Source organism: Saimiri boliviensis, chromosome 10 (genome assembly GCF_048565385.1).
Source record: "Saimiri boliviensis isolate mSaiBol1 chromosome 10, mSaiBol1.pri, whole genome shotgun sequence".
Lineage (NCBI taxonomy): Eukaryota > Metazoa > Chordata > Mammalia > Primates > Cebidae > Saimiri > Saimiri boliviensis.
In genome coordinates this window covers 6,751,073-6,778,399 of record NC_133458.1, presented here as the reverse complement: position 1 = coordinate 6,778,399, position 27,327 = coordinate 6,751,073, and the positions used below count along the sequence as shown (strand labels likewise).

At 38.0% G+C, this 27,327-nt stretch overlaps 1 protein-coding gene across 20 annotated transcripts in view; it reads right to left on the bottom strand.

Moving 5' to 3' along the window:
• The window catches only part of KMT2C (lysine methyltransferase 2C), a 310,436-nt gene that overhangs the window by 209,888 nt on the left and 73,221 nt on the right, over positions 1-27,327 (bottom strand). For all 20 annotated transcript variants that reach the window (XM_074378876.1, XM_074378875.1, XM_074378881.1 and 17 more), the window contains one exon: positions 18,769-18,857. In XM_074378876.1, the coding sequence (XP_074234977.1) occupies positions 18,769-18,857 (89 nt within the window). The remainder of the gene's footprint in view (positions 1-18,768; positions 18,858-27,327) is intronic.

Genomic DNA, 27,327 nt, shown 5'->3' with positions numbered 1-27,327 from the left:
CTACCAAACGGGATGATGGCACCAAAAAGTTTAAGAACACCCGTTCTGTATGTGCCATTCACAGGAAACTACACCCCCAATTTGACTACGTGCTCTATGAAAACAGGCAGTGTATCTGTTTTTATGAAACAGAGCTATCACAAAATCTTAATGAAATTAGATAATTGTTTAATTAATGTTAATTACATAATATAAAGCAAGCAGGTAAATCTTATATATATAAATGAAGATTTTTAAAAGCACACAGAAAAATAATATATTTAAAATGAACTCATATTCACTATGCAAGTAAACACTGACATTCATTATTGACTAGCTATCCAAAAAATATGCCTGTCTCCCTCTATGCATCAACCTACCTTTTTTTTTAAAGAGCTGGGGGTCATGCCCTGTCACCCAGGATAGAGTACAATGGCACAATGATAGCTCATCATAACATCAGACTCCTGGGCTCAAGGTATCCTCTCACCTCAGCCTCCCCACTAGCCAGGACTACAAGGCACATGCAGTCATGCCTGGCTAATTTTTTTTGTTTGTTTGTTTTGTTTTGGTAGAGACAGGGACTCACTGTGTTGCCCAGGCTGGCCTCAAACTCCTGGCCTCAAGTTTTCCTCCCACCTTAGCCTCCCAAAGTGCTAGAATTAGTCATGAGCCACCATGCCCAGCCTAATCAGGTATTAAATACAATAACTGACTTCCCTTACCTTCAGAGAATGGCAACATGCTTGCTTCCTACTAAAACTGCAGAAGAAAACCTATATAAGAAATTGCGTAACCGTGTCCTTTCCTTCTTTTGAATGGCAGTAGTCTAAAGAAGTCCTGACAGTCATGTTTTCTGGATGTATCTAATTGAATCTAGTATATCCAATGCCGTCCAAATTGTGTTGCAAAGCTAAAGCATTAGCAATATATTAGAAAAAGCAAATTATTGTTGGGCGAGCTGGCTCACGCCTGTAATCCCAACACTTTGGGAGGCCGAGGTGGGCGGATCACCTGAGGTCAGGAGTTCGAGACCAGCCTGACCAACATGGTGAAATCCCACCACTAAGAAAAAAAAAGAAAAAGAGAAAGAAAATTATTTATTCACCCTATCTTTATTCACTAAGCTACTTAAAATATTGACAGTGATTAATAAAATGAATTAGTTGCTGCTTTCACAGAACAATGTAAGCAACTAAAAGTAAACATACAAAAAAAGCACTAATTTTCTCTGGGAGTTAACACTTTTATACTTAGACTCTTTATACTTTACACTTAATGCTCTTTATACTTGTCTACAGTTCCGTAAATTTCTTAAAATATATATTACTGTTATAATATGTAATGTGATTTTTTAATGCAAATTCAAAAAGTTTAAGAGTCCAATACCTATCAAAAGCCAAAAAACATATGGGCATTAATTTAAATAGTAATTGTTTAAACAAGATATGCTGCTAATAAATGAAAAATAAAACTATTAAATGCTAGATGTCAACTGACGTTTTATTTAGTTATTATCAATATTTCCTTTAGTTTTTCTACATAACTTTTAAATGTTTTTAATGGAGTTTTTTGCAATTAATAAAAGAAACTAAAAGAAAACCAACAAATTACATCTTATAACAGTTATTTCTGCCAATATTGATCTTTTTCTGAAATTTAACTTTATTTAGGCCTTAAAAAAAAAAATCAACCAATGAAACTGTCTTGGATCCTCTAGACCAGCCCATATGTCACCTGAATAGCAACAAGCAACTCTGATGCCAGCAGAGCAGAAGAACTGTCCAGCCAAGTCTGACCTAAATTCCTGACCCACAAGATCATGAGATATGTCTGCTGTTTTAAGCCACTGGTTTTAAAATGATTTGTTACATGGCAATAAGGAGCTAAAATTTTCATTTTAAACTTTGGTTTGAAAATTATGTTGTGGTTAATCCAAGACATACAGCTGCCTTTGCTCCACCATCTCTTCATCCAAACTGTCGAAGCAGTCACTGCTTCAAAAGAAAAAAAGCTCAGGAGGGTTTTGCTCCAATCCAGAAGTGACCAATATGATTTCCATCCACAATTCACTGGATACAACTCATACTGGCCCTGCAAGACGGCTTGGCGTTGTGTAATTACACCACATCTCCAGAAGGGAGAGTGCCAGAGCTATTTGACAGACCAATCTCTACCACAACAGTATCTAATTTTAAATAATTCACTGAAGTTAGTGAAAAATATTATCCAAAGAAAAACCTGAAAATTCAAAAAAAGAAGAGTCAATAACAAACTTTCATATCAAAAAAAAAAAAAAAGACAAGAAAGGACAGGTAAAATTAAATGATTAGGCCAATTAATGTCACAAGAATCCAGGCTTTTTCTTTGTGCCAAATATCACCATAACCTGTTATCAATTACTATTACAAACAATAATTTGGGGTGTCCATTTTTTAAAATAATATCACTAAAATATCTATTCTTGTAAATAAAGACACGTGAGTTTATACAAACATATATTTAAACCATATGCAAATAACCAAAAGGAGTTGAAGTAACACATGTATGGCTTTGGAACTCCAATTCCACCTGTTTCATCAAGTGTACTGACAAAGCAAAAGATCCCTATCTTATCTGTCTATGTCAAACACTAATAGCTGAAAGCCACCACTAAATAAGAACCAACAGCCATTACACAAGCAGGCGCTAAAAATTAACAAATAACTAGACCAGAAAATAATCTAAGATTCTGACACATAACTCAAGGCAGTATGACAGATTATCATTAGTGAAAATCCCTTGAAGGTAGTCACAAATGGTAATCTTGATATTAAATTCAATAGTTTTATTATTATTTTAATAACAATATTGAGACATATTTATACTAAGGGACAGATATTAACTTCATTATTAACCATTAATTATAATCCAGTCCACTAGTTATAAAACTGGCTTACCAATTACAAAAGAAATGGACTATAAACATAGTTGATACATGTAAAAAGCTAAACTGAAAAATCAACAACTCTTGCTAGATCCATAAGGTCAATAAAGTAACAGGGCAAACAGGTACCTTCAGAATTGGAGGGATAGACAAAAATCACAGCTTACCTGAGCAGAAACCTGTGGGTAAAAACCTCCATGGGTACAAAAACCTGAACTGTAATTGACGGAACACTGCAGGTTCAGTCTGGACAAGTCTGGAAGATTAAAAATTCCAGAGGGATCCCACAGTTTTGTGTTTTACCTCTAGAAGCTCTACCAGTTTCTCACAGTGAATTTCACAGAAAAATCCCTTCTTGCTTTCAGTGGCGGGGGGGAAAGGAACCATTTCTAAATACACCAGAGCATTCTCTTAACAAGGCCTGCCTTCAGGAGAAACTATTTAACTAGAACCTAAGTGACCTACCAGAAGAGAAACTCCAGCCAGTTCTACTAGCCTAAGAGAATTATCTATGACTAGGCCATTCTGCCCCACCTAAGGGCAGGTCAGGGAGAAAGAATCAAAAACTGAGATTTCCCATTTCTCCTACACCTTCTCACCACATTAGTAAAGGCCTGCTTACAGCTGTTGTCTAACAGTGCATTACATTAGCTATCAAGGAGAAATTACAAGGTATATTAAAAAGCAAAAAACACAGTTAAAACACAGTTTGAAGAGAAAGAGTCCAGGCATCCCCAAACTTTTTACACAGGGGGCCAGTTCACTGTCCCTCAGACCGCTGGAGGGCCGCCACATACTGTGCTCCTCTCACCGACCACCAATGAAAGAGGTGACCCTTCCTGAAGTGCGGTGGCGGGCTGGATAAATGGCCTCAGGGGGCCGCATGCGGCTACGCCTGAGATAGACCAACCATCAGAACTAGACTTGCATATGGGAGGGAAGTTGAAATTATCAGATGAGGAATTTAAAGCAACTATGCTTAATATGCTAAAAAGTCTAATGAATAAGGTAGACACCATCCAAGAAGACATCAGCAATGGAAATTGAGAACTGGAAATTCTAGAGATTAAAATGAAAGAGATTTTTTAAAACTCTAACAGAAATGATTAATGCTTTTAATGGGCCTATTAGTAGACCTGACACAGCTGAGTAAACAATCTATCTCATTGCTTGAAGATATTTCCATAGAAACCTCCAAACCTGAAAAGCAAAAAGAAAAAGAAAAAGAAAAAAAAAAAAGAACAAAATGTTTAATACAGAAAACTACAAAGAGGTAACATGTAATGGAAATACCAAAAAGAGAAAAAAGAGAGAAAGAACAAGAAATAGTCCTCAAATTAATCTCAGAAACCAAATGACAAAGAACATCAAGAAGGATAAACACCCAAAAAAACTACACCTGGTCACATCATATTCAAACCACAGAATACTAAAAAATCCTTAAAGAATTCAGAGGGAAAAAAATACCTAAGGCAACAATTATATCAACTCAGAAACCATGCAAGCAAGAAGAGAAGGAACGAAATATATTACATGTTGAGAGAAAGAAAACATCAACCTGGAATTCTGTACCCTGTCAAATTATCCTTCAAAAGTGAAGGCTTTCTCAAACAAAAATTAAAGAATTTGTTGTCAGATGGCCTACCTTGCAAGAGATGTTAAAAGTCCTTTAGAGAGAATAAAAATGCTATAGGTCAAAAATGCTATATAAGAAAGGAAGGGCAGCTCCAACAGGGTAAGTGAAGACAAAAAATTTTTTTTAAAACTTTTTTCTGTTAACTGATCTAACAGATAAGTTTATTCAAAATATATCTGCAACAATGTATTCAATTTTGATTGCTTATGTATAAGTGAAATAACTGACAGCAACAATAAGATGGGACAGAGGAATTAAGATTATTTTGTTCCTATAAAGTACTCACATTACAAATGAAAATTACAGTGGTGCCATCTTATCCACAGGGAGTATATTCCAAGACCCCATGTGGATGCCTGAAACCAATATATATACTATGTTTTTTCAATCATACTAAGATAGCTACTAAGTGACTAATGGGCAGGTAGCATATACAGAATGGATGTACTGGACCAAGAGATGATTCATGTCTCAGGCTGGAAGGCAGAAGATTTCATTATGCTATTCAATCAAAACAGCATACAACTTCAAAAATTTATGAATTGTTGCTTTCTGGAATTTTCCATATTATATTTTCAGACCATGCTTATCTGAAGGTAACTGAAACTGTGAAAAGCAAAACCACAGTTAAAGGGGGACACTACTGTATAGCGTTATTCGAAAATAGACTTGGATTCATTGTAAACATGTATTACAAACTGTAAGGCAACAACTCAGAAAAGAAAAAGAAAAGAACTGTGCTAAGAAAGGAGAGAAATCGGAATCATAAAATGCTCCATTAAAACCACAAAAGGGACAAAAAGAGTGGAAGATAAAAATAGGAACAAAGAACAGGGACAACAAATAGAAAATAGCTAAGAGATATGGTAGATATCCATTCCATTGTATCAAGAATCACTCTGAAGCTGGGCATGGTGGCTCATGCCTATAATCCCAGCACTTTGGGAGGTTGAAGCTTGCATTTCAAAGACCAGCAACACAGCAAGACCCCATCTCTCCAAAAAAAATTATTTTTTAATTAGCCAGGAGTGGTGCCAATAGTCCCAGCTACTTGGGAGGCTGAGGTATGAGGATGGCTTGAGCCCAAGAGTTCAAGGTTACAGTGAACTATGATGTGGCACCACTGCACTACAGCCTGGGTGATACAGTGAGACCCCGTCTCTAAAAATAAAAAAGAATCACTTTGAATACCAATGGTCTAAATGTACCAATTAAAAGAAATTGTTCATTTTTTTTTTTTTTTTAAGAGTCTGCTCTGTCACCCAGGCTGGAGTGCAATGGTGCAATCTTGGCTCCCTGCAACCTCCACCTCCCAGATTCAAGTGATTCTCATGCCTCAGCCTCCTGAGTAGCTGGAATTACAGGTGCCTGCCACCACAGGCCAGCTAATTTTTCTATTTTTAGTAGAGACACGGTTTCACCATATTAGTAAGGGTGGTCTTGAACTCCTGACCTCAGGTGATCCATCCGCCTCAGCATCCTGAAGTGCCGGGATTCCAGGTGTAAGCCTCCGCACCAGCTAGAATAGGTATTTTAAAAAGAAAACCCAACTACATATTGTCTACAAAAAACCCACTTAATATATCATATAAAGATACATATAGATAAGAAATAAATGGATAAAGATATTCCAAACTAACAATAATCAAAAGAAAGCAGGAGTAGCTGTATTAATTTCAGACAAAACAGATGTCAAAGTTATCAAGAATAAAGAAGGGCATTATATTAAGCTAAAGAGGTTAATTCTCAAGACATAACAATACTTACCATGAGTGTGTTAATGTAGGTTTACAAACTGTGACAAATGTACCATGTTATTCTAAACAGAACACCAAAGTATGTGAAGCAAAAAATGATACGATCGCAAGGAGTAAGAGATGAATCCACTATTATAGCTGGAAACTTTAACACTCCTCTCAGTAAAAGATCTGGCAGGCAGAAAATCAGCAAAGACATAGTTGAATCTGACATCATTAATCAACTGGATATAACTGACATCTAAAGACTACTTCATCAACAACAGCAGAATACACATGCTTCTCATCCACATAGGACATTCACAAGGTTGACCACAGTCTGAGCCATAAAACATACCTTAACAGATTTTTTAAAATAGAAATCATATAATGTCTGCTCTTAGACCACATGAGAATCAAACTATAAATCAGTAACAGAAAGAAAGCTTAAAATCCCAAAATACTGAGACATTTAAAAATACACTTCTAAATAACACATAGGTCAAAGAAGAAATCTCAAGAGAAATTGAAAAATATTTTAAACCAAATGAAAATCAGAAGAAAATTTGTGAGATGCAGTGCAAGCAGTGCTTAAAGGAAAATTTTTGGCATTTAACACATATACAGCTGACCCTTGAAAAATGAGGGGGTTAGGGGCTCCAACCCTTCCACAACAGAGTCAAAAATCTGTGTAACTTCTGAATCCTTGAAAACTTAACTACTAATAGCTTACTGTTGACAGGAAGCCTTACCAACAACAAACAGCAGATTAACATATATTTTTGTGTTATATACTATTTTTTACAATACAATAAGCTAGAGAAAAGAAAATACTAAGAAAATTATAAGGAAGAGAAAATACATTTTCAGGACCATAATATGTTTATTGATACCAAAAGTTTATGTCACCTATTTACAAGACTGGTCTGTCTGAAATAGTGGGCCACCTCAGTTACAAACATCCAACTATGGTACACATCAAGCAATTCAACTTTTTCTGGTATGCCATGGCTTTGCTTCTTGTGGGAAACACTTTAAGCAGCATTAGTGGCACTTCATATGGGTCCTGTGGTGTTACGCACAATTTATAGCATTGCACTAAACATGATGAAAGATACATGAGAAGCACCAGAGATCACTTCCTACCAAGATACGCAATTTACTGGAGAGACAAACTGCTCAAAGATAACTAGTATTCTATGGTGTTTTAATCAGATACTTGTAACACTTGAGTTCACTGAAATAGCAACAGGAGGTGGCCACATAATTATTGCAGTAGTAATACAGTATCCACTACAGTAAATTTTATTCAGTGATTTAATACATCTTTACCTTTATTTACATTTCTCTCAGTGGCCAATGGTACCATACACAGTCTGTGTGTGCTTAAGTTTTGATACATTTTAACTTTCAGTAATACATTTGTATTTTATGGTAGTAAACAGTCAGACAGACAAGTATCTTCATATATTTTATGAATTCATGCATACCTTTTTCTTAATTTTTTCAACATTTCTAGGCTATACAGTCCATTTACACATTTTTTCAAATTGTCACAAATCTCCAAATAAAATTTCCAATATATTTACTGAAAAAAATCCATGCATCAGTGGCCACACACACAGTTCAAACCCATGCTATTAAAGTGTCGACTGTTTCAGAAAGGAGGGAAAATCTACCACCAGTAGTATCAGAAATGAAAAATGGGACATCACTACAAATCCCAGGGAATCTTAAATAATCAAGAAATATTATTAACAACTCTATGCCCACAAATTTGATAGCCTAGAAGAAATGGACCAATTACTTAAAAGACACACTCTGCCCAGGCTCACAGGAGAAGAAATAAACAATCCAAATAGATCTATACCTATTAAACAAATTGAATAAAAAATTAATAAACTTCCAATAGTAAACGTACCCAGTTTGGTTCACTGCTGAATTCTACCAAACATTTAAGAAAGAAATTATACCAATTCTCTATAATCTCTTTTGGGAGATGAAAGCATAGGGAAGGCCAGGCACAGTGGCTCACTCCTGTAATCCCAGTACTTTGGGAGGCTGACGCAGGTGGATCATCTGAGGTCAGGAGTCCGAGACCTGCCTGACCAACATGGTGAAACCCCATCTCTACTAAAAATACAAAAAATTAGCAGGGCATGGTGGCAGGTGCCTGTAATCCAGCTACTCAAGAGGCTGAGGCAGGAGAATCATTTGAACCTGGGAGTTGGAGGCTGCAGTGGCCCAAGATCACACCATTGCACTCCAGCCTAGGCAACAAGAGCAAAACTCTCCAAAAAAAAACAAAAGCATGGGGAATACAGACACCTCACCAATAAAGATATACAGATGGCAGATAAGCATATGAACAGATGTTCCACATTATATGTCATCAGGGAAACGAAAATTAAAACAATGAGATATCACTATACACCTACTAGAATCACCAAAATCTGGAACACTGACAACACCAAATGCCAGCAAGTACATAGAGCAATAGAAGTTTCTAGTGAGAATGCAAGACAACTTCGTGGTTCCTTACAAAACTAAACGTACTCTTACCATATAATCCAGCAATCATGCTGCTTGTTATTTACCCACGGCTTAAAAACTTACATCCACACAAAAACTGCACACAGATGTTTATAGCAGCTTTATTCTTTTTTTTTTTTTTTTTTGAGACGGAGTTTCGCTCTTGTTACCCAGGCTGGAGTGCAATGGCGCAATCTCGGCTCACCGCAACCTCCGTCTCCTGGGTTCAGGCAATTCTCCTGCCTCAACCTCCTGAGTAGCTGGGATTACAGGCACGTGCCGCCATGCCCAGCTAATTTTTTTGTATTTTTAGTAGAGACGGGGTTTCACCATGTTGACCAGGATGGTCTCGATCTCTTGACCTCGTGATCCACCCGCCTCGGCCTCCCAAAGTGCTGGGATTACAGGCTTGAGCCACCATGCCCGGCCGCAGCTTTATTCTTAACTGCCAAAGCCAGGAAGCAAATAGGAATTCTGTCAGTAGGTAAATGGATAAATTGTGGTACATCCAAACAATGCAGTATTATTCAGCACTCAAAAGAAATGCACTATCAAGACATGAACAGACATGAAGGAAACTTACTAAATGCATATTAGTAAGTGAAAAGAAGCCAGTCTGAAAGGCTATTCTGTATGATTCCAACTATTTGACATCCTGGAAAAGACAAAACTATGGAGACAGTAAAAAGAACAGTGGTTGCCAGAGATCAGCAAGGCGGAGGGATTCACAGGTGGAGCACAGAGAATTTTTAGTGCAGTGACTATGATGCTATAATGACAGACCCATAGAATGTAGACCAACAGTGAACGCTTATGTGAGCTATGAACTGTGGATGCTAATAACATGTTAATGTAGGTTTAAAAATTGTGACAAATGTACCACTCTGGTATAGGACGTTGATAATGAAAAGGGCTATGCATGTGGCAGGAAAGGGTATTTATGGGTAATTTCAGTACCTTCCTCACAATTTTGCTACTAACCTAAAACTGCTCTGAAAAATAGTCTATTTTTAAAAATTTATGCTAAAAGTAACTGAATATATCAATGTGAACTCACATTTGCAAGTGTATGTATATATCTATGTAATTACAGTCCTCTCAGAACAGGGGTATCTTCTGAGAAATGCATTATTAGGCAATTTTGTCACTGTCACACAAACCTAGATGTTACAGCCTCCTAAAAACCTAGGTTATTTGGTACAGCCTAGTACTCTAGGCTACCAACCTGTACAGCATGTTACTGTACCGGACACTATAGGCAACTATAACACAGTGATTAAGTATTTGTGTATCTAAACATATATAAACATAGACACAATGGTAAGAATACTAAGTAAAAACACAAAAAATGGTAGACCTATATACAGCACTTACCATGAATGGTACCTGTGGGACTAGAAGTTGCTCTGGGTGAGTCACTGAGTAATTGTAAAGGCCTCCAACATTACTGTACACTAATATAGACTTTATAAACCCTGTACACTTAGGCTACATAAAATTTTTAAAATACTGTTTTTCTTTGTTCAGCAATAAACCTTAGCTAACTTGTAACATTTTTACTTTATATAAACTTTTTAAAAACTTTTTCACTCTTTTGTAATAACACAGCTTAAAACACACACAGGGTACAGCTATACAAAAAAAAAAAAAAAACAAAATCTCCCTTTACACCCTTATCCTACAAGCTGCTTGGTTTTAGAGGCTTTGTGCGGTTTGTTTTTTGCTTTTTAAACTCAGCCCAGGCCTACACAAGGTCAGGATTGTCACTATCACTATCTTTCCACCTCCACATTTTGTCCTACTGGAAGGTCTTCAGGGACAATAACACACAAGGAGCTGTCATTTCGTATGATAACAGTGCCTTCTTCTGGTATAGCTCCTAAAGGTTCTGCCTGAGGCTGTTTTACAGCTAACTTTTTTTCTTAAAAGGAGTACACGCCAAAATAATGATAAAAAGTATAGTATAATAAATACATAAACCAATAACTTACTATCAAGAGTTATGCACTGTGCAAGAGTGTATGTAGTGTTCTTTTGTATAATACATATAATTGAGAACACACTAGGTTTCTTTATACCAGCATCACCACAAACATTAAGTAATGCACTATGCTGTGCTATTACATCACGACAGCTATGACATCATGACAGCTATGATACAATGAGGTGACAGAAATTTCTCAGCTCCGTTATAATCTTATGGGACCACTGTCATATATGTGATCTCTTGTCATGCAGTGCATGATTGTACTAGTAGTATGTGACTAAAGTGAACACACATAACTAATTCTCAACAGAAACAATGTGATATGCATCCCTTGAGCCTAGATTTTTGTCGCTAATAGTATTCTCCACTAAAAAACTAGAAGTCCTTAGGGAATAACTGATTTTATACCTTGAGGCAGGGAAAAATTTAAATGGACCTTAAAAATAAAACTGTTGCCAAAGAGCACTAAGCTCTAAAAAGTTTTGAGATGTTATTTAAAAGGACTCAGAAGCCAGCTGACAACAGGCTCCCATGAGCCAAACTATGACAACTTGAACAGCAGGAAAAAATGTTTAATTATAACTGAATTATAATTAGCTAATTATAATTAACTAAAACAAGTTTGCAAAAACCTGATTATATGATTCTCAAGGAAAAAAGCGCTTCTCTCCTCTTCAAGTAACTAGCACTTCACTCAAGATGATTTTATTCATATAAAAAATGCACAGAGACTGGTAACAGTCACGACCAACAAAAGATGAAATTTTCTCAGCCAGGTGCAGTGGCTCATGCCTGTAATCCTAGCAGTTTGGGAGGCCAAGGTAGGTGGATCACAGGTCAGGAGTTCAAGATCAGCCTGGCCAAGATGGTAGAACCCCATCTCTACTAAAAATACAAAAAAATTAGCCAGGTGTGGTGACGGGCACCTGTAATCCCAGCTACTCGGGAGAGTAAGGCAGAGAATGGCTTGAATCTGAGAGGCAGAGTCTACAGTAAGCCGAGATAGTGCCACTGCAATCCAGCCTAGGCTGTAGAGTTGAGACTCCATCTCAAAAAAAAAAAGAAAAAAAAGATGAAATTTTCTTAACATAAAATATTAACAAATGAGCTTTCTTATTACTTTCCCAATGGCTACTCCTAGATTACTCATTCCTATCCACCCACCATGGTAGGATATTCATTTTCATCAGTATTCTTTTTTTCTTTTTTCTGAGACAGTATTTCACTCTGTTGCCCCTTCTGGAACGCAGTGGTATGACTTCAAGGTCACTGCAACCAGTGTCTCCTGGGCTCAAGCAATCCTCCCACCTCAGCCTCCCAAGTAGCTAGGACTACAGCTGCATACCACCACACCTAGCTAATTTTTGCATTTTTTTGTAGAGACAGGTTTCACCATGTTGCCCAGGCTGGTCTCCAACTCCAGAGCTCAAGCCATCCACCCACCTTGGCCTCCCAAAGGTCTAGGGTTACAGGCATGAGCTACCACGCCCAGCCTCATCCTCTTATACTACTACAAATCATTAAGTAAGCATGTCAAGGCACAGGATTTATAGGAACAAGAGAAACTTCAAATAAGCTGTAGGGTTGGACAAGTGCGGTGGCTCACGCCTATAATTCCAGCACTTTGGGAAGCCGAGGCAGGCAGAACACCTGAGGTTGGGAGTTCAAGACCAGCCTGACCAACACAGTGAAACCCCATCTCTACTAAAAATACAAAATTAGCCAGGCATGGTGGCACATGCCTGTAATCCCAACTACTCGGGAGGCTAAGGCAGAAGAATCACTTGAACCCAGGAGGTGGAGGTTGTAATGAGCCAAGATAGCGCCATTGCACTCCAGCTTGGGTAACGAGTGAAACTCCATCTCAAAAATAAAAATAAAAAAATAAGCCCTAGAGTCTTGAGACATACATAGAGAGGTTAAAACCTTGCAGCAAACTTGACTTTGCTTTTAAACGGACTAGAAATTTATGGAACTCTCTCTGTTTGGGTTTATTTGCAGGTTGGTGGTTGTAACAGTTGTTCTTTCTCTCACTGCTCTCCTTGCCCTATGTTCACTATGTTCCCTAAAAGAAGTGGACAATAGCCTTTTCAAGGACAAAGACAAATCAAAGACTAATACACTTGGCTTTATTAACTTTAGTAAAAGACCTGGGTTAAAAAATATTTTTTTTCTGCTCCTATTAAAACATTTCTCAGGCCGGGCGCGGTGGCTCAAGCCTGTAATCCCAGCACTTTGGGAGGCCGAGGCAGGTGGATGACGAGGTCAAGAGATCGAGACCATCCTGGTCAACATGGTGAAACCCCGTCTCTACTAAAAATACAAAAAAATTAGCTGGGCATGGTGGCTCGTGCCTGTAATCCCAGCTACTCAGGAGGCTGAGACAGGAGAATTGCCTGAACCCAGGGGGCGGAGGTTGCGGTGAGCCGAGATCGCGCCATTGCACTCCAGCCTGGGTAACAAGAGCAAAAACTCCGTCTCAAAAAAAAAAAAAAAAAAAAAAAAAACATTTCTCTAAACTGTATTTGCCTTGACCTCTCATAGGAGAGAGCATTAGAAGAGAGTCCATTTGTGGAGCTAACTACTCTCAGAAAACGGAAAAAAAAAAAAAGTCAGACATTTAGTTTTCTTGTAATGATGTGATGTTCCAAGAATGGTAGGTAGCGCCGGGCGCGGTGGCTCAAGCCTGTAATCCCAGCACTTTGGGAGGCCGAGGCGGGTGGATCACGAGGTCGAGAGATCGAGACCATCCCGGTCAACATAGTGAAACCCCGTCTCTACTAAAAATACAAAAAATTAGCTGGGCATGGTGGCACGTGCCTGTAATCCCAGCTACTCGGGAGGCTGAGGCAGGAGAATTGCCTGAACCCAGGAGGCGGAGGTTGCGGTGAGCCGAGATCGCGCCATTGCACTCCAGCCTGGGTAACAAGAGCGAAACTCTGCCTCAAAAAAAAAAAAAAAAAAAAAAAAAAAATGCCGGGCGTGGTGGCTCAAGCCTGTAATCCCAGCACTTTGGGAGGCTGAGGCGGGTGGATCACGAGGTCGAGAGATCGAGACCAACCTGGTCAACATGGTGAAACCCCGTCTCTACTAAAAATACAAAAAATTAGCTGGACATGGTGGTGTGTGCCTATAATCCCAGCTACTCAGGAGGCTGAGGCAGGAGAATTGCCTGAACCCAGGAGGCGGAGGTTGCGGTGAGCCAAGATCGCACCATTGCACTCCAGCCTGGGTAACAAGAGCGAAACTCCATCTCAAAAAAAAAAAAAAAAAAGAATGGTAGGTAGCTTAGAAAATACAAAAAGGAAAATTTAAGAACACGATACTGCTTCACCTAGTGAATCCAATTCCTACTATGTGCCTAGAAGTATTCTTGGCACTGGGGATAAATGAGTTACCAAGACAAATCCCCTGACTTCATAAAGCTTACATTCTAGTGTAGAAAGCAGACAATAAACCAATACGGAATAAATATCCTAACTGTTAAGTATTAGGAGAAAAATAAAGCAGGAGAAGACAGAGTGACTAGTGTTACCTTTTAGACAACGAGCTTGTCAGGAAAGGTCTCAGGGAAAACTGTAACTGAGTAGAGACTTGACTAAAGTAAGGGAATAAGCTGTATGAATGTCTGGAGAAAAATATTCCAAGCAAAGAAGACAAAACGCCCAAATACCTGAGAAAGGTGTATGTCTGGTAGGCTCCAGGAAAAGCTAGGAGACCAGTAAAGATGGTGCCCAGTGAAAAAGGGAATGTAAGATATGGTTATACAGGTAGCCAAAGCCAGATCAATGGAGTGTGAAGACAACAGTACTGTATGGACTTAGAATTTTATTCTAAGTATCACTGGAGTCTTTGGATGGTTGACAGAGGGAAGTAAAAGGCTATCACTTTGAATTTGGAAGGATCACCCTGGCTACTATGTGTGGGACAGGAGTAGAATGGAATGAAAACGAAAGGAGGAAGACCAGTTAGGAAGATCACACAGCTGTGCAGTGGAATAGTGTCAAGTTCTGGAATGATAGCAGTGGAGGGGTGAAAGTAGTTGAATCCAGGATATACCGCGTAGGTAAAGCCCTCCATTGGTCTGGATGTCTAAAATGTGAAATCAAGAAAGACTCCATATTTTTCGCCTAAACAATATACAGTGGCATATATAGAGGTGCAAACACTGGGAAAGAAGGTTTGGGGATAACAATAAAAATTTCCAGAGAGGACACATTAAATTTGAGATCCTCTTCCGACATCTAAGAGGAAATGTTAAGAAGCAAGCTGGAAGACACAGGTTGTGTTCAAAGCAAGAAAGAGCTGGCGACATAATTTTTGAGTCATTACCATTTAGATAACATAGTAACAGCAAAAAAAATAGATAATAAGCCATAAAACTGAGTAAGACCACCAAATACATAAGATAAGCAAAGAGAATGAGGAAAAAACAGTAAAGGAGGAGTAGGAAAAACCAAAACCAAGAGAGTACAGTGACCTGAAAGTCAAGTTTAAAAAAAAAAAAAAAGTTTCACTCCTGAGAGTAGTTACTGTGTAAGATGACCCTGAAAGGTTAAGGAGGATGAAGACTAAAAGCTGGTTTGGGCAATATGAGATCATGACATTGACAGGAATAATTACAGTAGAATGAGAGAAAGTTTGATTAGAATGGGTTCATGAGAAAACAGTGAAAAGTAAGTAGTAATCATAGGTATAAATAACTCTTTCAAGGATTTTTGCTATGATGGAGCAAAGACGCCGTACAGTAGCTAAAAGGGGATGTTGGATCAAGAGAGGCTATTTGTGTTGAAGGGGGGTGATTCTGTAGCACCCCTCTTATGCTAATGAAATAAATCATGGAGAAGGGAAAATTCATGATGCAGGAAAGCAAGGAAAACTGCAGACCCAAAGTCCATAAAAGGGGACAGAATGTAACACACAAACTGAGGAGTTGGGCTTAGAGTCTTTATCCCATTTTACCAGGACAGAAACTACAATATATGGGTAGGGATGCAACCAAGAAAATAGATTTGATAGTGGGTGAATATGGAATTTTTTTTCTACTTGTTTCTATATTTTTTATTTTTTTCATGAAATAAGCAAGATCATCACTAAAGAACCAAAATGAGAAGAGGTGTTGGAAGTTTCAGGAGAAAAGAAAAGGTGGTGAAATAAATCATCTTCAATAATTGGAGCTGGATGTGGTAGTTCACACCTATAATCCCAGCACTTTGGGAGGTGTGCTAGAAATAAGGCTCGAAGTTGTAAGGAAAAAGCAGCGCTCAGACAAAGGATTTCTTAGCAAAGCAATTTTACTCTTGTGCAAGACAGTGTCTCCCATATAGCTAGTTGCTATGAGAGCACCTTTAACAAAGGAGAGTAGAATTTTTTATTCCTAATGCAACTCCTGCTCCGTGTTCTTTCTCCATTAGCTAAAGTCAGATTACATAATCTAAACTAAACTTGATTAGCTAAACATTTAAACTTTCTTAAATAAAGTAAACATGTAATAAGAGAGAGAGGAGAGGAAGAAGGGGTCATCTGCAGTGAACTAGACAGCTAGTCTTTTCCCATATAAAAGAATGTAAGTTAGTGCTGATAACGCAACTAGTGCTGTAGGATGCCTAAGCATATAGTAAAGTCAGAAAGAAGAAAAAGAGCAAAAAAAAAAAAAGAAAGAAAGAAAGAAAGAAGAAGAAGGAAGAAAGGAAGGAGGGAGGGAGGGAAGGAGGGAAGGAAGGAAGGAAAGAAGGAAGGAAGGAAGGAGAAGGAGAAGGAGAAGGAGAAGAAGAAGGAGAAGGAGAAGAAGAAGAAATAAAGAAGAAAGAAGAAAGAGGAAGAGGAAGAAGAAGAAGGAGGAGGAGGAGGAAAAAGAAGAAGAAGGAAGGAAGAAGGAGAAGAAGAAAGACATGCTAAGAATTGAAGAATAAAAAGCAAGCTGTTTAAAAAGAAACTTTGCCATATCTCGCAAGGCAGGCAGATCACCTGAGGTCAGGAGTTCAAGACCAGCCTGGCCAACATGGCAAAACACTGTCCCTACTAAAAATATAAAAATTACTTGTGCATGGTGATGTGTACTTGTAATCCCAGCTACTTCGGAGGCTGAGGCAGGTAGAAGTGCTTGAACCCAGGAGGTGGAGGTTACAGTGAGCCGAGATCATGCCACACTGTACTCCAGCCTGGCTAACAGAGTAAGACTCCACCTCAATAATAATAATAATAATAACAATCAAAGAGAAAATTTCTAAGTAAAACTGGAGGGTAACAACCAAGACCTGCTTGAGATTTGAGGTAGCAATTTAAAATGAAACCAGTCAGCAAGATTACGTGGTTTTCTAGCCATGTTCAGGTACTATAATGCAAAATTTGGGTTGTGTCATGAAAGCAAAACAGTGGAGGATGGCAAAGGAGTTGAGGTTGTTTAAGAGAATGACTAAAAAGATGGTTCATAAAATCTAGACAGAAAAGGAGAGGGACAAACTGCACTGGTAATATCAGACTGAACTGGAGGTCTTGACAAGGCTGAACCATTAATGTGGTAGAGATATTAAGAGAAAGTGAGCTGGAAAAAGAAGCTGTAGTCAGAGTAGGATGGCTGAACTGAGATTTTTGAAAACGAAATCCATCATCATCCTGGTGATTGCTACAATGACAAAGGCTAAAGTATAACCATAAGAAGAGTAGCTGAGGTAGGTTAGAGAACTGGATTTTTGAGGGGAAAAAAGGAAGCAAAGAGGTAAGGGTGCTGAATAGATTATCAAAACAGACAATGGAAGAAGCAGAAAAGAGATAAATAGAAAAGCAAATGCTAAATCTTAATGAATGAGAGAGAATGCCCAGGAAAAAAGCTAATACATGCAACAAAAAGGGTATATGGTAGAGTTTGTTAACACTATTTTAAAGTAACTTTTAAGTAATCATTATGTTGAAAAAAAAAAAAACTAAAGCTTCACAAAGACTTTTCACTAGTAAAAGTAACAATATACAGTACAGAAAAAAATCATATGAAAAAGAACAGAACTTACATAAATTCAAGTTTCAAGTAATACAATAATTGACGCATGTGCACAGAAGGATGAAATTTAGTATTCTCAACTTCCAAGCATCATTTTGTACTCTAACTAGACCTTATTGGAAAGAAAGATAGGAACCAGGTATTTGAAGACTTTCCAAGAATCATACCTATATAATAGCAACACATCTGACAACCATAATGATTTTTGGAAAAATATATTTTAAAATATGTAACAATTTTTAATTTTCTCATCTCTAACTGTATGATATTCTGTAAGCATCAAGATATATTCAACTTCAGAGAGAAAGCTTATCACTGTGTCTAAATTCTATCTAACAACTGTTGAAAACTTTGCCAATGAGGGACTATCTCCTACAGGTATCTTCTAAATACAATATGAATCACAGTCCCTTTGATAACTTATCACTCGTGTAAATTTTGAAAACTGTTTTGGGCAACCAACTCTAGCTACCTTTTGCAGATGCACAACATACAACAGCTTATTTAAGGGCACCTAAAAGTCCAGCAGACCAGGAACAATTTGGTCTAGTTTGGCCTAGCATTTCATAATATTAATTCCATAATAAAACATATTACTTTTTTCAATACACATATTAACAAAATAAGCTTTAAACAAACATTAGATGGTTCATAGGCCAGAATATGCTATGAGCAATCATACTAACTGTCTGGATTATTGTTTCTCCCAGTCTTTATTTTGCTTTGATAAAACATTTATCTTCAGATATAAAATAATTATACTAACTCAGGGCTTAGGGGAAAAGGAGAGAGAGCTAGTTCAGTTTTTTTCACTTTGTCATTAGTTATCAAAACTACTTAGGCTGATGGGAAAGTTAAGAGTTCAGTATAAAGACAAATGCTTAATACACAATATTGCTATACAAATGCTGTATGCAATGTATGGACATATGCAAAGTATTATACACATTCTTATAAATTCTTGAGTTCTGGTACCTGTTTCCATAATAGTTTCTGTCTCTGTTGTCTCCAGCCCATCCATGCTGTCCTCATCTTCCACTGCAGTCTTCCCCCTACTTCGAGGTCTACAGAAAAAGAAATAAGTACATATTAGTTAATAACTTTTAAGGCTTAGACTTACATCCAACATAAAGCACAATTTGAAGGTACACAAAATAAATAATTTGGACATTTTTCCAGCATTTTAACATATCAAGTAATATCAGAGTTTACAGTCTTTTTCTTCCTTAAATCTAGCACTTTGTTATACTCTAAATGTGAGAACAGACCCACATGAATATAACTGTGTCCTCATAATTCACTTAAGTTCTTCTCACTCTGGTTTTGTCCCCTTTTTAAGTAACTTTCTGATGACTCTGTCTACAGTAGTGGCTTTTAACTACATAAGGGGTTCTTTACAAAGTTCACATACCAGGTTTTACCTCTACGTTTAATAAAGTTGATAAGAAATGATCAGATATATGGTGACTGTAATGCAGATGACTAAAAAACAAAATTTTTTAAATTAAGCATGATTATAATCATGTCCACCTTACAAGTATAATAAAATTTAATTTACAAACACTTCAGGAAAGTAAAATAAAGCTAAGAGTCACAGTAAGGTGACATTCCTGGTGCAAAGCAATTAACAAAAAAACAAAAAACAATTACTGCCCTTAAATTTTGTGAATTATCCTAAATAAGGTATAGAATTGAGTAAAACAGACCAGGCGTGAGCCATCACCGAGGTGGGCAGATCACGAGGTCAGGAGTTTGAGACTAGCCTGGTCAACATGGTGAAACCCCATCTATACCAAAAATTACAAAAATTAGCAGGGTGTGGCAGTGCACGCCTGTAGTCCCAAGCTACTCAGGAAGCTGAGGTAGGAGAATCACTTGAACCCCAGAGGCAGAGGCTACAGTGAACCAAGATCATGCCACTGCATACTAGCCTAGGCAATAGACCAAGACTCCATCTCAAAAAATAAAAACATATAAATAGAAATGAGTAAAAGAAATATTAGTAACACATAAGAGTGACAAGATGTTACAAATAAAAACTTAGAAACTTACAAAGCATTAACCTGTAATCCCAGTTACTCAGGAGGCTGAGGAAGGAGAATCACTTGAACCCAGGGAGCGGAGGTTGCAGTGAGCTGAGATCGCACCATTGCACTCCAGCATGGGCAACAAGAGCGAAACTCCCTCTCAAAAAAATAAAAATAAATAAATAATAAAATAAAAATTTAACCAACCTAAACCATACCTATAACATAAGAATATATTAAAAACTAAAGCAATCAGCCAGGCATGGTGGCTCACCCATAATTCCAGTATTTTGGGAGGCAACGGCAGGCAGATCACTTGAGATCCAGCCTGGCCAACATGGTAAAACTCTAACTCTACTAAAAAAATACAAATATAAGCTGGGCATAGTGGCGCATGCTTGTATTCCCAGCTACTCGGGAGGCTGAGAGAGGAAAACTGCTTGAAACTGGGAGGCAGAGATCACAGTGAGCCAGGATTGCAGCACTGTATACTCCAGCTTGGGCGATGGAGCAACACTGTCTCAAAAAAAAAAGTCTAAATTGTTTTATAATTAAATTACTAAAAACTATCAAAAAGTCACCCTTAACCAAAAATAACAAAATTAAAAGGAAATATCTGAATCAGAATTGCAACACTGTCAAAAACTATAAACGAAAAGAAAAAAAACTGAGTACAATTCTATTGAATATAATCAGAATGCCAGGATGATTCAATATTAGAAATTTGTTAATATTTTATAACAAGTCAGTCAAAATAGCATCATTTCAAACTTCACAGGGAAAAAGGGGAAAGAAGGCAGAACTAAATAAAAAGACTATAAAACCTAAAAGATGAAAAAGAGTGATAAAGGATAAAACACTCTACGGTGGATCTTACTGTTCATGGACAAAAGGAAAGAATATCTTTAGATTTTATTTAGTAGTTGTTTTTAAATTTGATAGAAAACATTCAAATAAAGTAGGAAGAAGGGATGAGAAAATAAGATCGATCCAATAGCAGGCAGAAAAAGAGTGAAAATGAATAGTACATAGAAAATAACATAAAAAGATAAATATAAATAGGAATTTTCACAATAAATATAAATGGCTTAAACTGTCATGATAAAAAGATTAATTTATTTTGATAACGTAACTCAAAAGAACTTCAGATTATATAAAGCAAACATTTACAGAACAAAGAGAAATTGACAACTGATCATTAGAGAGATTTTAATATCCCCCTCTCAGAAGCTGACAGATGAAACATAATAGTTTGAAGCATTTTAAACAAGTATTTGGACAACTTAACAAGCATCAGTAGATTACTCTATCAGTCCTTTGTGTCTGACTCTGTTCAAACACAGTGGATATAGAAATAAATAAAACAAAATCCCTCCCTTCATAAAACTACATTCTAGTAAGAGCAAACAGTAAACAAGTATTACACATATAACATCCTAGAAAAGAAAGCAAAGAAAAAGGGACTAGCTATTTTAAATAACAGATTTACAAAATAAATGTTTTTAAATAAAATTTTTTATGAATAAAGAGCTACTTCAGGACAAAACTGAAGATGAAGCAAACCATACAGATATTTGGGAGAAAAGCGCTACAGTAGAAGAGCAAATGCAAAATTCTTGAGATTAGACCAAGTGAAGGAGGTTAGAGGAACAAGAAAGATACATGGTGTCTGGAACACAGTCAGTGGTAGGGGGTAGGAAGACATGAGGTCTAAGAATTTTTTTTGAAATAAGATCAGATCTTTTAGAAATCTGTAGACCGGCCAGGCGTGGTGGCTCAAGCCTGTAATCCCAGCACTTTGGGAGGCCGAGGCGGGTGGATCACGAGGTCGAGAGATCGAGACCATCGTGGTGAACATGGTGAAACCCCGTCTCTACTAAAAATACAAAACATTAGCTGGGCATGGTGGCACGTGCCTGTAATCCCAGCTACTCAGGAGGCTGAGGCTGAGGCAGGAGAATTGCTTGAACCCAGGAGGCGGAGGTTGCGGTGAGCCGAGATCATGCCATTGCACTCCAGCCTGGGTAACAAGAGCGAAACTCCGTCTCAAAAAAAAAAAAAAAAGAAATCTGTAGACCAATATAAGAATTAGGGACCAGGAGATCCTAAGATGGCTACTTCAAAGAGATTAGAGAATTAGAAATTAATTCAAATGATATTATGGAAGTAACATCCATTTTTAAAGAAACTGAAAACCATATGGTTTAGCTGGCTTTTTAACTTAATCTCTTAAACCAATGTTTTACCCTTTGAGTTTCTTTCTCCATCATCTGGACCATCACTGTCTATGCTGGGTTTTTTTTTTTTTTTTTTTTTGGCGGGGGGGGGGGGGGTGGAGGGGCGGGGTGTAACAATTGGCTTTATTTTAAGCTTGTTCTTTCTACTTTAGAATATCTATCAACATATCAGTTATCTGCATTCCCTTACTTCTTTTTTTTTTTTTTTTTTTTTTTTTTTTTGAGACGGAGTTTCGCTCTTGTTACCCAGGCTGGAGTGCAATGGTGCGATCTCAGCTCACCGCAACCTCCGCCTCCCGGGTTCAAGCAATTCTCCTGCCTCAGCCTCCTGAGTAGCTGGGATTACAGGCACACGCCACCATGCCCAGCTAATTTTTTGTATTTTTAGTATAGACAGGGTTTCACCATGTTGACCAGGATGGTCTCGATCTCTTGACCTCGTGATCCACCCGCCTCGGCCTCCCAAAGTGCTGGGATTACAGGCTTGAGCCACCGCGCCTGGCCTCCCTTACTTCTTAAAAAATAATTTTGATTTTAATTTTTGCTTTTAAAATGTTTTCTTCTAGTTTATCCTACCCTTGGTTTTGGCACTAGGAAGACATGCTTTTTATGTTCATTAATTCATCAGAATTCCTTTCCTTCTGGCCAATGGACCAACTTATTAACATCACATCATTTTAAAACTTCTTTTATTTCATTGGTGTCCTTCTTATTGCTGTTCATTGGCTTCTGGCATATGACTTTTCTGACTAATCAAACACAAATTTCTGAATGCAAAAGATAATGGTCTCTTAACCCTTTCATTTCAGTGTTCTTCACTTCACTTTATTAATAAGAAATGTGAAATGGGCCGGGCGCAGTGGCTCAAGCCTGTAATCCCAGCACTTTGGGAGGCCGAGGTGGGTGGATCACAAGGTCAAGAGATCGAGACTACCCTGGTCAACATGGTGAAACCCAGTATCTACTAAAAATACAAAAAAATTAGCTGGGCATGGTGGCACGTGCCTGTAATCCCAGCTACTCAGGAGGCTGAGGCAGGAGAATTGCCTGAACCCAGGAGGCGGAGGTTGCGGTGAGCCGAGATCGTGCCATTGCACTCCAGCCTGGGTAACAAGAGCAAAATTCCATCTCAAAAAAAAAAAAAAAAAAAGAAATGTGAAATGAAACAATATAACTAACTTGGCCGGGTGCAGTGGCTCATGCCTGTAATCCCAGCACTTTGGGAGGCCAAGGCAGGTGGATCAACCTGAGGTCAAGTGTTCAAGACCAGCTTGGCCAACATGGTGAAACCCCATCTCTACTAAAAATACAAAATTTACCAGAGCACGGTACTATGCGCCTGTAATCCCAGCTGAGGGATTACTCTGCAGGCTGAGGCAGGAGAATCGCTTGAATCTGGGAGGCAGAGGTTGCACTGAGTCAAGATCACACCAACAAAGCAAGACTCCGTCTCAAAAAAAAAAAAAAAAAAAAAAAAAAGGAATACAACTAACTCTGAGAAAATTTTCTACCAAAACTTAATATTTCATATTAATCTCAGAGGCTGAAACCAACTTGAGTTCCTAAAGCAACAAAGGAGACTTCTACATAAAGCTACATGGGAGTAAGACAGGTCAAAATTACCCTCCAGCCATAAACAACTAGAAAACCAGACCAATATAAGAAACAACCATTATCAGACACTGATCAACAGGCAAGGCAAAGGTAGCAAAGGGAAAGAAACAAGGTGAAGCCCTACCATGACACAGGCCTTTCCGGCTGGAGTTAATTTAGAAACTATCACACTGAGAGAGGAACCCAAAATGAGAACTGAAATGAGAAGACAGAAATCATAGGTTCAGGTGGCTCAAGGAGACTAGAATTTGTGGGGCAGAGTACCTAAAAGAAGAGAGGTATTCAGAGAAAGAGCTCCAGAAATCTGCACAGGGATACCCTTGAGTTTCAACTGAATACCAATCTGCACACGTGTGCTGTGAAATCCCAGAAGTTGAACAAGAACAACTTCCAGGGACAGCACAATTACAGAAGAACTGTAATAAGAACAATTCCCAGAGCTCACAGAAAGCTGGGAATCAACTGTATTGCCTCTAGCCAGAGTGGCAGGACCTCAGTGACTACGTAACATATTCAGCAGAGACGAGAGTGAGACACACTTTTAGGAGCGGAGGTAAATGAGCCACAGAACAAATGCTCTTCTAGACCATCCCTAAAAGAACTGACACATAAGTCTCAACATATCCTTAGAGTGACTCTGTATGAAAAAATAAATAAAACTCAACTGAACCAAAATGATTCACAACTAACTACTGGGTGTAATCCAGCTTTTATAAATATGACTCATATGCACAAGAATGTACAGAAGACATAATATGAGAAGAAACAGAAGATATTAAAAGTAACATAGAACTCAGAAAGGTAACATCAAAAGATAACATCAAATGCAAATTTCACATTGAAAAGTTAACATGTGATTAGAAATGACAAAAGAAAAGATCGATACTCCTAAAGATATAACAAAAAAAATCTATTCAAAATAAAGAACTGTGAAAAATGACAAACACAGTTACAGTACCTTGTGTGATAATAGCAACCCACCTAACATGTATGAGGTTGGGGTTAAAGGGATGGGGACAAAAAATCATTTCGTGAAATAATTACCAGAAAATTTTAAAAGCTATATGATCATCAACCCATAGATCCAAGCACAACAAAATCTCAGACAGACACACACACACACACACACACACACACACACACACACACACCCCAGTAAGGTACTTTATAGTCAAACTGCTGAAAATGATTAATAAAGAAAACAGTATTAAAAGGAGCCAAAGAAAATACACACTGCCTAAAGAGGGACTAAAGTAAGAATGACTGCAGGCTTCTCATCTGAAACTATGTAAGCTAGAAGACAGTAAAAATCATATTCAAAGCACTCCAGGGAAAATTAAAGGAAAAACCCCTATAAACACCGAACAAAACATGCAGCAAAAAAAAAAGTATCCTTCAAAAACAAGAGTAGGCAGGTGAAGTGGCTCACATGTGTAATCTCAGCACTTTGGGAAGCCAAGGCAGGTGAATCACCTGAGGTCAAGAGTTCGAGACCATCCTGGCCAACATGGTGAAACCCTGTCTGTACTACAAAGCACAAAAGTTAACCAGAGTGGTGGCAGATGCCTGTAATCCCAGCTACTTGGGAGGCTGAGGGAGGAGAATTGCTCGAATAAGCGGGGCGGAAGTTGCAATGAGCACAGATCACATCACTGCATTACAGATTGGGTAGCAGAGCAAGACTCTGTCTTCCCCCCGCCCCCCCAAAAAAAGAAAGAAAGAAAGAAAATAAGCAGTTAACTAGAAACTTCTTCCTTTCTTTTCCTTTTCCTTTTCTTCTTTTGAGATGGAGTCTCGCTATGTTGCTCAGGCTGGTCTCAAGCAGTCCTCCCACTCTGCCTTCCCAAAGGACTGGGATTATAGGCACAAGCCTCCTGGCCTAGTGTTCTGTTTCAAAGTGTGCTTTGTCTGACACTAACATTGCCACTGCAGCTTAATTTTGATTAGTGTTTGCATATTTTATCTCTTTAAATATGTCATTGTATTTCAATTGTCTTTCATGTAGACAGCATAAAATTGAGTCTAAAATAGATTTTATTAGCTGGGTATGGTGGCACATGCCTATAGTCCCAGGTACTCAGGAAGATGAGGTGGGAAGAACACTTGACAAAAACAACCCAATTCAAAACTGAGCAAAGAACTTGCATAGATATTTTCCAAAGAAGTTATACAAATGACCAAAAGCACATGAAAAGATGCTCATGATAATTATTAGAAAAACGAAAAATCAAAACTAAGAGACACCACCTCACACACATCAGGATGGCTACTATCAAAAATAAAAAACAGAATAACAAATGTTGGTAAGGATGTGGAGAAACTGAAACACTGCTGCATAGGTGGAAAGAACATAAAAATGATACTATAGCAGTTTATCAAAAAGTTAAAAACAGAATTACCATAGGATCCACAGATTCTACTTCTGGGTATATACCAAAAAGAATGAGAAGTCGAGTCTCAAATAGATATTTATACACCCATGTTCACAGCCGCATTATCCACAATAAATAAAACATGAAGGCAACCAAAGTGTCCATCAATTAACAGATAAGTAAAATGTGGTACGGACATACCGTGGAATATTATGCTGCCTTAAAAAGGAAGAAATTTTTCACATATGCGATACTACAACATAAATGAACCTTGACAACAACCTCCTAAGTGAATTAAACCAGTAACAGCAACAAGAAAAAAAGTAGACAATTTAACTTACGTAAAGTACTAAGAGTACTTAAAATCAGAGGCAAAGTAGAACAGTAGTTGTCAGAGGCTGAGAGAAGGGAGAAACTGGGAGTTATTCTTTAATGGCTATAAAATGTGAGTTTTACAAAATAAAAAGAGCTATGAAAATGGATAGTGGTGATGGTCACATACATTATGAATGTATCTAACATCACTAAAATGTACACTTAAAAATAGTTAAGGGCCAGGCATGGTGGCTCACACCTGTAATCCCAGCATTTTGGGAGGCCAAGGCAGGCAGAACACTTGAGGTCAGGAGTTCAAGACTAACCTGTCCAATGTGGCAAAACCCCATCTCTACTAAAAATAAAAATACAAAAGTTGGCTGGGCGTCATGGCACGTGCCTGTAACCCCCGCTACTCGGGAAGCTGAGGCAAGAGAATCACTTCAACCCAGGAAGCGGAGGCTATGGTGAACCAATATCACTGCACTCTAGCCTGAGGAGTGAGGCCCCATCCCAAAAAGAGAGGAAAAAAAAAAGGCAAATTATTTTTCGTGTATATTCTATCATAACTTTTTTTAAAAGTCAAAGAAATCAAAATCTGATTGTTTGGAAAGATCAATAAAACTGACAAGCTTCTATCAAAACCAACACACACAATAAAGGACTATTATGGTTTGAATATCATTTGCCCCCACCAAATGTCATGTTGAATCTTGGTCCCAAATGTAGCAGTGTTGACAGGTGGTGCCTTTAAAGGGTGGTTAGGTTGTTAAGAGGGATTAATGTCATTCTCAAGGGAGTTCTGACTCTGGTAGGAGTGGACCCACAAGAGTGGGTTGTTATAAAGTGAGGATGCCTCTTGTGTTTGGCCTCTCTGTGCAAACACGTGCTTCCCTTGCAATTCTCTGTCATGTTATGATATAGCACAAAGCCCTCACCACATGTGGCCACTCATCTTAGACTTCTCAG